We start from the raw sequence: 16,203 nt of genomic DNA on the forward strand, positions 1-16,203 counted from the left end.
TCCTGAATCTGGCTATCAAGTGGTGGTGGCTGACCCCTTTAATAGCCCACCCGGAAGTGTTCCAGGTGCTTGACCACCTGGTCCCAATTACCCTTCTGGGTGGGCTGAAGACTCGTCCAGCCGGGCTGTTGATTCCAGGCAGCACCCCCTAGCGGCCACCCCAGCTCCCAACCAGGCTGTGGAGGACTCCATCTCCCATGGAGCCATGAAGGAGGCTGGGGAATCGCCCTCGGCCAGGGAGGCTGCCACTAAGCGTCCCGGGGAAGGTATTGAGCTGTCCATGGTTGCTCAACCCAGGAAACATATGCAGCAGGGGCGTCCTGGCCCTGGCCACCCATCACAAGTGCTACACTTAATTTAATTTGGTTTAAAGACTACATTGCCCAACCCACTTATTCAAATTCAGGGTCATAAAGGTCTAGAGTCTGTTAGTACTGAATGCAACGCAGGAACTAGCCCTGGACAGGATATCAGTCTGTATCATATGGCAAGCCAAATGATCATTTAGAAATATCTTTAAAACATTTAAACATGTCCGAAATTCATTTAAAGATATCTCTGAATAATTTAAAGATATCTCTAATTACATTGGAAATTATTTAAAGATACCTGCAAATGACCTAAAAAGTCATACATTTTTCATTTAGCAACTTTGACTAAAATATTCTTAGCCAAAGTGATATTTGGAAATATCTGCAGAGATGTGAAGATAATCATTTAAGGATATCTGTAAAGCATTTAAATATATCCATCCATTTTCCAACCTGCTGAATCCTAACTACAGGGTCACGGGGGTCTGCTGGAGCCAATCCCAGCCAACACAGGGCACAAGGCAGGAACCAATCCTGGGCAGGGTGCCAACCCACCACAGGACACACACAAACACCAAGCACACACTAGGGCCAATTTAGATTTGTCAATCCACCTAACCTGTATGTCTTTGGACTGTGGGAGGAAACCAGAGTGCCCGGAGGAAGCCCACGCAGACACGGGGAGAACATGCAAGCTCCACGCAGGGAGGACCCAGGAAGTGAACCCAGGTCTCCTAACTGCGAGGCAGCAGCGCCACCATGCCGCCCCATTTAATTATATCTGCAAATTACCTAAAAAGTCATACATTTTTCATTTAGCAGCTTTGACTAAAATATTCAAAGCCAAAGTGACATTTGTAGATATCTGTAATTGATTTGAAGATATTTGTAAATCATTTAAAGACACCTTTAATGCCATTTCAAAGATATATTTAAATGACTTACAGATGTCTTAATTGCATTTAAAGATATCTCTAAATAATAATTTGGCTTGCCATGAGCATCAGGGCAAGCTCATGTACCCCACACAAGTTTAGAATTTAGAATCAGTGATTAACATAGCATGCAGCTCCATCTCTTTAAAATCTAAACATTTTATGTCAACAGTGGTTTCCGTGTTTCCCAATTGTGGTCTTGTTCATCACTCTAATGTCAACAAATTGTATCAGTTTGAATGGTCACTAGATTATGTAAGAATTGTAAATTTTAATACATGCACTATAATCGTTTTACTTTATTATTTTTTAAAACTTAATTCTTACAATGAATGTGTTAAGTGCATTTAATCTTTATAAGTAACAACTAAGTCAAATCACTTGCATGTGGCTTTGGCTAAAAAGTGATTCCATTCATTCTAAGATGAGCCAATAACAGAAGTGCAAACTTTTAAAATAACATAATTAATATATCTATCAGTATCTAAATACTGATGTAATAAAATAATTCACTACGTTAAGGATAAGCTGTAACAGCTGCCGAAGAGTGGTCTCGCATTTTTAAAGTACTGGGTTCAAACCCGTGTCTTGAAAGTACAGTAGTGTGGAATGTACAGTACATGTTGCCCCCGTGTTTGTATACGTTTTTTCTAAGTACTTTAGTTTCGTTTCAGATTCCAACTATGTTTATGATAACCCACGACTTTTAAAAGCAGGGTATCAGATGTCACTGGGTGTAATTTCACACCTCCTGCACGGTTATGTTTCTGCCTTGTTTCCATTGATGAAAGGATGGATTTTTCGTAACCATTCAATTGGACTAAGTATTTTACGGTAATGGTAAAAACGGTTGTGATGATAGTTTTAAAAGTAAAATAGCAGCTCGTTAAATTGTACGTGTACTGTTACTAAAAAGGAATCCTAGTTAAAATCTCACAGTGAAGGTAAACTTAAACGTACGCGATAGAACTTCTAAATTGCTATTGTTTTAACGACCCGAGGGTGAAAAAACTATGTATGAGATGTCCCCAAGTATGTAAGTCTTTGAGTAAGGTACGTCAGACATGATGATGCTGCGTGTTGTGTCTTGTTGAAATTCAGAGCCTTTTTTAAATAGCTCTATTTTTCCTGTGTAGTAATCGCATTAACGTAGTAGAGAAGACTTGTGTTTTTTGAAGTGCCAGTGAGCATAAGACACTTTCGCAGAAAAGGCACCTGCGTTTTCGAGGGGTTAATACGCTGAATTCGATTGCGCGGGTTTAAATATGTAATGTTACGTTATACTGAGGAAAAAAATAAGTTTTCATTCACATCTGTCATATTGGAACTGCAGCTGTGGTCTTGGAAGATACCAACGTAAATAAAAACACAATACTGTACTACATGGTTCGGTAGTAGCGCGTCATACTTTTATTGCTGATGCTTCATCACGCAGCTTCTGCTAAACGTTTGGAATTATTATCATATATCGAATGTGAAATAAACATCGAATATGAAGCTTACTTTACCTCAGGCTGATGGAGCCGTATATTCGGTCATATGCAAAATCCAGCATGTGTAAAGTCATTTTGACAGTACTTACATACGGTGGCTGTTATTTACTATTTTGTGGATCGTATTTTTTTTTTCTTGTAGCCAAGTCAATTTCTCCGTTTGTGTTTTGCCTTTCTCGAGAAAAAGCACAAGTTCATCCATCCATTTATTTTTAAGGAAGTAAAACAAATTTTGTTTGGAAAGCTGTGCCCTCTGGAGCTTCATGAACCAGCCTCATCTCACGTCAGGAAATGTAAAACAATGTTCCATCACTTGCAATTTTCAGTTCTTTAAAGGTGAGATTGTTTATGTGTTTAAAATATTTATGGTCTGACATTCACTCAGTGCTCTGCCTTATATAGAAGGTGAACCACTACTGTGAGAATGCCACTGTTTCTAAAGTACACTGACATGATACAAATACCATTAAACATTTTACCAAATTTAAAATAATGAATACAGGGCGAATCGATTCCCACCACTGATCAATCAATTTAGTAAACCTACCTTTGGCCAGGATTTTGGAAGTTAAGAATTCTAAAAGTTAACAGTACAGTAAATTATTATTTAATAAAGAAATCTCAAATTAATAGGTAATAACTGAATGCTGGAAAACAGCATCCACTTGTTCAATCACTGGACTTGGTCCCTTTTATTATAGCTACGTAATTTTATATTTCTTAAACAATTCAGCATATCTTCAGGTTTTAATTCATGATTAGATTTATAAAATATGGATTTTTAATTTTTATTTTACTATGGCTTTGCTGAAAGGACAATGTTTAAAAGGAAAGTTGTGCAAGCCAAATCCAAGTAATATGAATTAATGTAATCAATATTAGCATTCATTTTTCATTTATAAAGAGCCTAGGTATGCGACTACCACAATTTCTTAAGTCTTGTTTTGCTCAAACAGAAAAAAACAAAAAAAATAAAAAGATAAAAACAAATGCATAACATAATTTGTGGCCACTGTTGAGCATAAAGCCACATGAGATGATGAGCACCACCTTCTATTACATAAGTAAAAGCATACAAAATACACAACACGTGAACAGTGCCAAGCTGGGCTTGAGGTCAAAAAGTAAAGGCCATCATCAATAATTTCTGTTTTTATTATTATTTCTTTCATTTGTATTTGTAAAAAATGGGGTACTAGTTAATGTATTTCTCATGAAAATAAATCTGTCAAGGTGTAACTTGCAGCACAGTAATATACTCCGCTGTCTGCAAGTATTGTAGAAGAAATGAGTAAAGCGAATTTATTATTAGAACTTGACAATTCTGAGGCAAAACGTTCCTTGAATCCTTCTCCATAGCTTTTCCCCTCCCGGTTTACAAACTTCAGGAGCTTGTCATGTGTTTGCTTGTACCAATACATGTAGTAGCTTCCCATATTTCCTTCCTTCATGCTGCAATCAATAGTAAGAACTTCTCCTTCTTGTACAATTGCACTTGTTGGAAGCTGGTTGACCACTACATTGGCTAAAACACCTATAAAAATATGAAACAAACTTATAAGAGTTGAAAATATAAGAGTTTAAAGTATGTTTTTGTATGATACAGTATACATTACATGATATTATAGTAAAAATGATGAATGGGTATAAAAAGCTGTTAGCCATTTCTGTTGGTTTGTTGCAATGTAGAAAGTACAGAAGCTGCAGCTGTGAGAGTCTTGAAAACCATCCTTTTAAAGGAAAGTGGAGGATGTCCTTTGATAGGTGGTGGAAAGGAGGAGCAATATGTGCAGTGAAGAATAGTTTACATCTATTCAATATCAAACGAAGGATCTGAACACAGATCAAGTGTTTAAATAAATTTACCAGAAATTATATAATTAACATGCAGTGCCTCAATATTACAGTGTTAATTTCAAGAATACACAAAACTTTTGGAATTCAGTTGAAAATTAAATAAAGATTTTAATTATTCAGTTTATATTATTTTTCTATTTTCTGCTTTGCAAATTAAATATTCTGCAATATTTTATCCCACATTTACTAATATTTGTCTTATTCTCTTAAACTTTAATTAAATTATTTTAAAAAATCTAACAATAATTGTAACCACATTTGAATAACAGTGATATATTGGCACAATAGATGCAACTCTGTCTTTACCCTAAGCTCTAGCATGGAATGTCTCCCATGTGAAGTTAGCATGCTTTTCTTGTGTTCACACAAGGCTCACACACATCTTCTAAGTCTGCTTAATCTTGAGTAGGGTCATGGAGGCTGGAGTCTTTTCCAGCAAGCTAAGAGTGCAAGGCAGGAACAACCCCCTGGACACAGACACTAGAGATAATTTGGCATTGCCAATCCACCAAGCCTGCATGTCTTTGGACTATGAGTGGAAACCGTAGAACCCAGAGGAAACCCATGCAGACATGGGGAGAACATATAAGCTCCACGCAGGGAGGGCATGGGATTTGAACCCGTGTTTTCTTGATTGAAGGCAGAAGTCCTACCACCACCTAAGCCTCTCACACACACATCTGAAAAGTTTTTCAAACTAATAAACAGAAAATCAATTATACTTGAGTAATAAAGATCAATCAGAACTCTGTTTCAGTGCAAAATGGTTACCATAAATGTGCTGAAATGTCCCTTTCTTTTTTAGATCCACCTCAATGACGCGGCTTTATCATACACACTGAAATTAACCGTATATTGTTTATTAGTTTAAGGCACCTAATTGTAATTAATTTGCAATAATATAATGGTCCACGGAATGGCCAAACTATTCCAAATACCATAGCTGCTTCAGTGTTGTTACTCTCACCGAACCTTCTTCTTCTCTTAGTTGCTTCCATCAGAGGTTGCCACAGCTGATCATCTTTTTCCCTATTACTCTCACTGCACCACTCAAAGTATTTATATCACTGTATCTGAGTGTGGAATCACAGCTCTACAGCAGCTGAACGGAAAGAGAATTATCGGTATACAGCATCAAGCACACACTACCTCAGCCATGCTGCCTGTTTCAACTGCTCTCATGCGGCAAACGCTTCAGAGCCTTTCTTGTACTGACCTCGCAGTTCAGAAACTGTTTGTACTTGCGATACAGTTATAATATTTCACAATCTGCGCCACTTTATAAAGCACATATTCACATATGATGACGATATTTTTAAGACAAAATGCAGCAAAATATGTTTATTACATTATACAGATAAAATGTTAACATCATTTAAATAATCTATATTTTTAATAATTAATCATGTTAGGATACAGTGTCGCAGCACTAGTGTTAGTGCTAGGGATTGTTCTTGCCTCGCTGTATTCTTGTTGGGGCTGGCGCGACACTATAAGGATAGATGGATAGAATAACTAAACATTTACTATGAAGATATTTCAATGTTCCTTTAAGGTTTTGAAGAATTAGAGTTCCAAGCTTACAGATGGCTTAACGTCTAATGCTGAGCTGATTATGTGGCGATTGGGTACTTGGAGAAAGAAAAGGAAGGAGAAGAATTGGGGGTTAATTTATTTGAAAGAGACAGTATTGCTGCAATAAATTATTTCATCGAAGGTTACGCATGGCACAGGAAGCATCTTGCGTGAGTCATGAACAATCTCTGGACTGGGCGCCAGTTCGTCACTATCACTGTGCCACCGTGTTCCCAATTTTAATACATGCTTTAATTGATATGATATGAATACTGAAATGATATCAAGTACACATCTCAGTATTGAAATTATTCAGAGAGCTGTAATATCATGACTATAATGGATTTTGTGTCCTGTCGAAGGAAGAGAAAGCCCGTTTAAGAAGCACATAGTGATTCACACACATAGAGCACATAAAAGAACACATACAAAAAAAAGCATTTAACGTGCTACTTTAGTTACAATGGGATTTGTGTAACTAGTAAATTGAATGATTTTAAGATGAAGTTTATGATGTTGACAAAATAAACTACGTGATTCAAGTGAAAATTTAGAGATTAAAGTTCACATTTCAAGCTTTTTTCCCCACTGTGTCCCTATTTTTTATTCTTTTCTCTGTACTCTAATAAGCTTTCATATGACACTCAGATGGTGGGCTACGAGTCGTCTTTTTACAGCGACTTTGATATCTAACAAGTTCTTTTTTTCGGGCACTGTGCGACTTTGTGAACTTGAGCTATCGACTTTCTCTAACACTCTCTGTCACTTATTCAACTTCCTTTTGTTGTTTATACCACTGTTAAAAGCAACAAATAATATTTTTTCTTTGCTTCCTCTTGGTATTCGCTGAAATTCTTCTATTTTCCCCCGTGCTTTTGCCATTGCCTTTTCACAGAACACTGAGTTTAAAGACTATTTATACTGATTTCATTTACACTGTTACATTTATAGTAACAAAATGTACTGCATTTGTCATTCCAACAGATGATCTATTACTAACATTTGCAATAATGCATGTTATTACTACAAATGCTTGTGATGCTCCATCTGTTGGCATGATAAATGCAAAGCACTTTATTACTACATGCATTTCAAAATACACTCCAATAGATGGTGCACTCTGAACAAAAAATGTGTGATTCCAAAGGATTTCTTTAGACTTTAAAGTCTCTTAAAGGGAACTTTGTAAGGCATCTGGAGCCTCATATATAAAGCTGTGTGTAGAATTCACACTAAAATGTGAAATATGGACAAAAACAGAAATGAGTGTATGTACAAAAAATTCAGATGTATAAAACTGTGCATAAGCAAATTTTCATGCACTTCCATTTTATAAATCCCAGTCAATGTGAATTTTAATGTACATGCACATGTCCACTGCTCCACCCCACTCCTCCCACAACTGTGCATATTTGAATATGCAAATCAATGTAAATAGCCCCTTCTGTGCAGTGTTTTGTTAAAAGACATTGGTAAAAGCATGTGTAAAAAAGAAAAATTTCACTGAATGCAAAATGGAGGTCCTTCTCAGTGTAGTAAGGGCAAAGGAAAACATAATATTTGGTGGCTTAAGCAGTGGTATGAGCAACAAAGAGAAATTAATGGAGTAGCACTCAAAACTGAATTTTAAAATTAAGTTTAATCTTTAATTTACTACAGTTTATCAAACCCCATTGTAACTGAAGTAACACGTTAAATGTTTCATATTCTGTTTTCCCTGACTGAGTCATTAATCACTACATTCTTCTTAAACAGGCTTTATCTTATGCCTACAGGAATGCCCAGGCAGTAACCACAAGACAAAATACATTACATTTATGATATTACAGCTTTCTGAATATTTTATAATTCTAAGTTGTATACTTGATATTTTCATGGTGAAATGCATTAAAGCATGTATTAAGTGTGGGGGCATGGTGATGCTGTGGTAACGATGAGATGGTGCCCCATCCAAGTATTGTTCCTGACTCCTGTAAGTTGATTACTGAGATGGGTGTGACCCTGGATGGGATAATTTATTGCAGCAGTACTTTTTCTGTCAAACATACCAACCCCCAATTCTTCCATTTTCTTTCTCCATGTAACAAATTGCCAGACAATACGCATCTGTACTAAATGTAAAACCAGCTGTAAGCTCAAAATGTTGATTCTTCCAAACCTTTAAGGAACATTGAAAAATCTTCATAATACATGTTTAACTATTCCATCCATCCATCCAGGGTCATACCTGTCCCAGCAATTTTTACCTGTGCCACCAAGTTTTTAATTATCAGTATACATTATTTAAATGAAGTTAACAAATAATCTGTAAAATGTAATAAATAATATCATAAAAATGATATCAAGTCAAGTATACATCCTAGTATTCTAACAGCACACAGCTCCAAGACCTCTTGGAAATCTAAATCAACTTAGAAGCCAGTCATAATCATCCCTAAATATGCACTCTATTCTATTCTATTGAATTGAATTGAATTGAATTCCTTTATTGTCATTATATGGTACAAAAGGATTCAATGTGTAACTCCTCTGTAAACTTATTCTTTCCTAAAATTATTTTAAAAAAATTTATAAAAATATGATAAAATGTCTATGAAAAATGTACAATATGAAATCATAAGTACAATATACATGTATGTATAGTGCAGATAGTGCCAATGGCTCATAAAGCGGCTTAGTTTGTGCAATATTACAAGTTTACATTGAGGTAATTGTAATTATAAGTACAAACAGTTCTACCAAGAGCACTCAATGTACTGATTGAGTGCATTTATCGGTCTTGGGATGAAACTGTTTCTGAGCCTCTAGGTCTGTGCAGGAAAGGCTCTGAAGTATTTGCCGGATGGGAGAAGTTCAAATAGACTGTGGCATAGGTGAGTGGAATCCATGCAGATGCTGGTGGCTTTCCTGAGGCAGCATGTGCTATAAATGTTCTCCAGGGCTGAAAGCTGCATCCCGATAATCCTCTGCACTCTTGACAAAATCCGTTGTAGAGCTTTCCGATCAACTGATGCACAGCTGTGATACCACACAGAGACACAATGGCTTAAAAATACGGTTAGTGGTGCACTGTGAGTAACAATGCTAAAGCAGCAATGGTATTTTGAATAGTTTGCCAATTGTGTGCACCATTATATTATTACAGAATGATTACAATCAAGTGCCTTAAATTTGAAAATAATATGCAATTACTTTCGGTGTATTTGATTCATGGATGTGAATCTAAAAAGGAAACGAAGACCACACAGAAACAGTAGCACTGCTTTGAAGCTGGGTGCCGCCCGTTTGCAAAACTGAACAGAAATGTTCGTACACATGGCATGAGGCTGCTCTGAAAATTGTGTGTGGCTTTATGCCAAGTTTAATTTTAATATATCTTGAAGTGAGCTTGGAAATAGGCGTGCACAACACTTTTGTGCATACGCACCATTTATACATAAGGCCCCTAGTGATAGAGAATAGGTTGAGACTTGGTCTTTTATTATTATTGTGGTGATGATATTACTGCTCTTAGTTCTTGCTCTTAGTAATGTTTTTAGCTATGAGTCCACTTCATCTTCAAAGCATCGTAATGTTGATGACCTATTCAGGTAGGATCAATGCACTGCCCAAGGTTAGTGATTAGCTCTTAAGTGGGTATAGTTGGCAGTATAGTGATTTAGCTGTTTAAGTGACTGTTGAGAAGCAGTTTTTCTGGTTCTGTTCTACTAAAATCTGTAATCAGTATTCTGCAAGAGATATTCTTAGTCCTTCTTTGGCAAGCTCACAGACCTGCTGGAAGGTTTACAGTATCAATAACAGTGACCTCTCCTCCCCCTTATGCTCTGCTACCTGACATAATAAATCATTACTAATAACAAAGTGGTGTCCTGAATGAGAAAATAAAACTGAATAAAAAAAAAGAAATGCTAACCTTTACAAGCACTATAAATTTACACCGCCTGTTACAGACTCAAATCAAATGTACAGTACAATAGTAACATTAAGAGCAGCTCCTACTCAAAAATAGTATTTTGTGAGAGGGCACCCAGATTCGATCCCAGTACCATCTGATTATGAGGCAGCAGTTCTTATCACTGTACCACTCAAGAGAACATACTGTATTAGCAGTGTACCCTAACCTAATTTCTTTTACTTTGGTTATATTCTTGAATAAAAGCGCACTTGTTTTGTTATATGTGTACCTTTTGTGAAAGTGTTTATTTGATATTTAGATTTCAGTCTTCACACATTATGCAGTCCATGTCAAAATTTTTTGTTAGTACCATAACATGAAAAAAGTGTATATTTTAGGTATTTGTTCAACATTTCTTGTGTTTCTCGCATTTCAGGTCATCCAATTGTTGTACACACGAATCACACATGACATGCATGTGTTCCAAATAACAATATATTATTTACCCAATGCAACTCACAGGACCTCACATGCAGATAAAGAAGACTTGAGCTGGTAGAATGTTTTACCTAAGATGAGCTCCGGCGGTTGGGGGGATAGGATAGCAGGCTGCTTGCTGCTTGTGTTCATCGACACATTTACAAAACAAAAGATGCTGATAGAGAGGTGCGAACAGGCTATTCTAATGTTAATCTCTGACCAGTCTCTGCCCAGTATGATGGGAAATGATGTATTTCGCAACATTGCTGCCTGTATGGCCCTTTGCAGTCTTCATAGCTAATCACACAGGTAGCAGACTAATAACAAAAATACGCAAATTACCCGTAAGCCACTGTATCTATAAGTAACCATATGTCCATTCACCACTACCACTTCTGTCCATGGTAAAGATAAGGGGTTAGCAAAAGCGCAATACCTTTCACCTGTAACCCAAATGTAGTCTCTTGACTTGCTGAGTTGAGGGAAATTGTGAATGGTATGTCCTAGTATGCCCTGGTTCTTAATGCTTTGGATGAGTTGTGAACTCTGCATCATGGCAAGAAGGCTTGGGGTTAGCAATATGCTCCTGTCAGAATTGGAGCATGAACCTTTCTGCACAGTTGGTTCTGGCTGCTGCACTATGCCTCCACACCATATCAATGACAGCATCCATGTTTTTATAGAATTGCTTGCTTTTCCACCAAGATCACATGCCTAAAGTCTTGTCAGCTGCTCTGGGTCTAACCTTCATTCATGGCAGAGCCTTGTCTGCTCTTCCATAGAAATGCCATACCTTTTTGAGATCTTGGCATTTACAGTGTTATAGCTGGTGGCACCCTCAGCCCTGAGTTCATAATAGGCACCTTGCGCTTCACCCTTCCCTTTATCTGTCTAAATTACACCCAACCTATTTAGGTATAATTTTAAAACATATTACACCCTATTTATTACTTGTTTTCTTTTAAAATTAAATTGCAATATGCAAGTGCTTCGTACTATGTGCCACTAAATATGACTTGTAAACAGATATACTGCAAATATTTCTTTGAATGTCAAATTCCGTGTAAAAGATTGACTACAAGGTTTTATTAGTTCCACAAATACCAAACTGTAGTTTGTCAAAGAATGACACTGACAGTTTGGTTTGGATTATGCTCTACTAATAACATATACTTTATAAGGTGAACCTTAAAGAATCATTGGCAGGATTTTTATGTGTGATTGAACTTATTGGGAAAAAACTTCACATTTAACCTTTTTGTTTTTTTTTTTTTATTCTAATGCCTTACATGTTTTGTATGTGACATAAAACTTAGTGTTGTTGTTCATTCCTGGTATTTTATGAGCAAGATGGAGCTCTGTAGTAGCTTTTGGGGCTTAAGCCACACCTAGAAGTGTCACTGTATGCCCCATCTCCAAAAAAAAAAAACAAACTGATAATATTACTACCACATGCACAATTAAAAGTGTTTTCACACATTCTGAGGCAAAATCTGTTTTATTTAGTTTGAATTTAAATATGGAATGTTATCTTTTGTCTCTAATCCTTTTTTTTTACTAAGCCAGTGTTCAGGACCACTTTTGCTCCCTATACACCCACCTCTCTCAATATCTTCTGCTACTACCCCTGGAGCTTCATTGTGCATATAATGAGGTTGCTGCAGGGTTTTGTAATGGTATTCTCTGGCCATTAGAATGACATTTAAATAACATGCCACTGACAATAATTTATTAGTCTTGATTTGATAGATGAATTGGCATTAACTATCACTGACTAGGTGTTACTGTGGGAAAAAAATAGAGCAGTTTAGATTATTCCTGAGGTGAGTAAGTAAGAAAGTCATCCTAACAATTATATACAAACCCAGGTTGGTAGAATAATGTATTACTTTGAGCACACCCTTTATTCAGGGATTCCTCTGTCTTTTGAGCAAAAAGTTGGAGAGAAGGGCTTAATTAAATTGAATAAAATAATTATATAAAACTTTCAGAAATGTTCATTTATACCATATGAAAGCTTGTCCCAGTATTAGTTATTAAGAAATGCGTCTGTATGTAAATAATAGCATACATAATATTCACAAACCCACTTTATCCTAGTCAGAGTTTAGGGGCTGGTAATGATCCTAGCAGCATGAGGCACACTGCAAAAAACAATCCTCTTCAAAGTACCTGTCCACTCCAAGGCCCACACACCCTTATAGCACAGGGCCAATTTAGAATTGAAACTTAGTCTAAAACACATTTATGTGGGAGGGAAAATGAAGTATGGAAAGAAAAGACCCTCACACACAAGGTTGCAAATTCCACACAAACAGTAATCAGGTATGAGATTCAAAACCAATTCACTGGCTCACTGAGTTTTGAGCAGTTTTAACCATTTAACTTCTGTGCCACACTATAAATAATACTAAATGTAAACAAGAAAGATAGCATGCAGTGAGCTAAGATGTACAAATGTTCCTAAGAATATATTCTTAAAGAATATATTCTTAACTTTAGACTTTAATTTAGTTTGTAAGTAATCATGACATATTTCTCTGATGTTTGTACAGTGCAGAGGATTATCTGAGCAGTGTGCATCCGACAAAGCACAGAAATATACAGATGCATCTGAAAGCTCAACCTCAGAAACTGAGAATGTAGCTAACTTCTTCTCACGCTGAATCAATGTAGAAAATCGCTGAACAGGATTCTTAGCTTTACGTTGTTCACTGTCTTCATATGTCCCAGTTAAAAAGACAAGTCCCGTTTCTTCACTTCTGTACCAATCAATTGCATAACTACTCATACTTGTTGAGTAATTGCATGAAAGTTTTACAGATTCACCTTCATGTAATGTCATGATTGAAGATGTTTGTGAAACCAGGTTCCCCCACACAATGTCTATTAAATAAAAGATCTGCTGTAAATAATCACATTTACTAAATTCATAGAAATAACAACATGACAAATGCAGAAAATGTAATTCAAAACACAATATTTATATAAGTCCTTAGTATTTCTATGAACGTTTTTTACAGTAGTGATTAACAGAGATCAACAGAGAAGCGAAATAACCTTTGCTGTAGAATAGTAAGTCATCAATCCTGAAACAGACTGAAGAGACATTTATTAACATTAAGTATTTCATATTTAGAATGAAAGTGACAAGATACAGCAAAGAAGGAGCTACATTTTTATATGAATGTTTTTAGTGTTTAAACATCATTGAACATTTTCCTAGAAGCTATACTTTTATTTTTGCATTTAATATTACACACAGTTTCTCGTTCTTGCATATTATATATTCTTATGTCCCATTTATTCTCTGGTATGCCACTGCCTTCCATAGCAGAAATAACTTATGTTTTATGATCAAATTACAAAAAACAATTCTAGAAAATGGAATTGAAAGATATTTTTAATGTAATGAACTTTAATTATGTTGCATACCATAAATATTAAAGTTAGAAAAGCTTGGAAAACTGTTATTACTATTATTATTAATAGCTCAGCAGAGCATTCAATGAAATATTCTGAAAAAAAGTTTTGGCTGGTTTATGTACTCTTTCTAAAAGGTCTCTTTACACAGTGGTAGAAAGAGCACAGTAATAAAAGGCAGTATCAGAGAAAACAGTGTTGTATATTGTTAGTGTAGCATTTTTGGATGACGTATTGAGAGCTACTGAATACTTCTCTTCATTGACATTTCTTTCAAAGCCATCATAATCTTTCCTTGCGATAAATTTTGGTGCTTGCCTGGTGTGCTGAATGTACCAATAAAGACTGTATGTGCTTGAACGGCTTTCAATGTTGCATTCTAAAGTTACAGGAAACGTGTCTAATGAATTAACTGTTGCCTCTTGAGATAATTTGTTCTGTTTACTTCCACCTGAAGATGACAGCAGATTCAGAGTTAAATAGCAAAAGCAAATAGTACTACTGCTACTACTACTACTACTACTACTACTACTACTACTACTACTACTACTAATAATAATAATAATAATAATAATAATAATAATAATAATAATAAGCATTAAAAAGAATTGTTTACCAAGAATGACTGAAATAATAAAACAGACGTGAATCCAAATGATATTTCTTTTTCTTTCCATCCCAGTTAAACTACGGATGGGTCAATTATCTGCTGATTTTCAAAATCTGCCTAATTAAAAGAAAACAAAAAATAAAATAAAACTGATAAAACAGATGCTTTTTAGCAGGCCACAAAGCTGAGCCTGACTCTTCTTATTGGTGCCTGTGCTGACATACCGGTAGTCTTGTGGCTTTTGTGGAATGAGTTGATTGGGAGGGATAAGTTTGTGAGCAGCAAGGAAGTGACGCTTGATTCCTTTTGATAAGACACATTCGGCAAAGTCTCATAACTGAACCATTCACATTGAATTAAAAACTTATTTTTCACCATTCCTGTATTTTTACAATTCTCAAGGTGGTGATGCTAAGAAATATTTATTTTTCATTGCATCATAATTTCGGATTTTATCTTTGAGGTACTATTTTAAAATGAACAAAAATACAAATTGTTAATGACTTCTTTTTTATTGAATAAAATTGCAAAGTGCAAGTACTTAATACTGTATGTCACTATAGCATACTTCTGGTAAATATCTCAGACATATACTTTACATAATTTTTAACTAGAAATACTATAAATGTTGAACTGAAATGCTGAATTTCACTTGAGAGAGACTACTGGGTACTTAGTATGAGTTTCAAAAAAGTCAAACTGTAGACACTGACTTTTTGTCTTGTATTACATGGAAATCAAAATATATGAGGTGAGCCTTTAAGAACCATCAGGCAATTGGTTGGACATATTAAAATAAATGTGAAAATGTATTCTTCTATATCCTAATGTTCAGTATCTTTTGATTTGTACACTCTTGTAAGTAGTTGCCTATTATTAGTGTGGTAATCTTGTCAATATTAATGTCAAATTTATTTATATAGCACATTTAAAACAACATAGGAATACTGTGGCCAAAGTGCTTACCAATAATAGACTAAAAGAAAAACATACAATTAACATGAATAACATAAATAGAAATAAAATAAATAAACATAAATAAAATAAATAATAAATAGAAGTAATGTTATATAATCACAATGAGGAAACCGTCAGTATTACTGAAGGTCACGAAATGTGAGTGAATATAAATGAGTCTTTAATCTCGTTTTGAACAGTTCAATAGTAGACGACTCCTTTATATAATGAGGTAAAGAGTTCCACAGACGAGGAGCAGCAGCTGCAATAGCACTGTCCTCCTATGTTTTACATTTGGTACGAGGGACAACAAGAGACAACTGACCAGAAGATCTAAGCACTTTAGATGACTGGTGTAAAGCACACAATTCAGATAAATAGGCAGGAGCAAGCCAATGTAAAGATTTAAAAACTAGCAACAAGACTTTAAAATCAATTCGAAAACTGACAGGCAGCCAGTGTAAAGAAGCTAATATTTCTTGTAATAAAGGAAATCATTTCACAAATATTTTGAAATATTTTTCCCAGTTTTCTATTATTAAACTGCTTACTGCTCAATTACTTGTTAATTTGAAATCTAGACAACAACAATAAAACATATGGTAACAGAGAAAATAATAAATACCTTTTCAAAGTATAATGAACATTTTTGTGAAGTATGCCTATT

The 16,203-nt window shown here is 35.4% G+C and overlaps 1 gene segment (V, D, J or C); it reads right to left on the bottom strand.

The window, feature by feature from the left end:
• Nucleotides 1–3,885: 3,885 nt before the first annotated feature.
• Nucleotides 3,886–14,772, bottom strand: LOC120535636. The segment is given in 2 exon segments: nucleotides 3,886–4,273; nucleotides 14,586–14,772. Coding segments are annotated over 2 exon segments (384 nt in total).
• Between the last annotated feature and the right edge of the window lie 1,431 nt (nucleotides 14,773–16,203).

This window comes from Polypterus senegalus, chromosome 9, assembly GCF_016835505.1.
Source record: "Polypterus senegalus isolate Bchr_013 chromosome 9, ASM1683550v1, whole genome shotgun sequence".
Lineage (NCBI taxonomy): Eukaryota > Metazoa > Chordata > Cladistia > Polypteriformes > Polypteridae > Polypterus > Polypterus senegalus.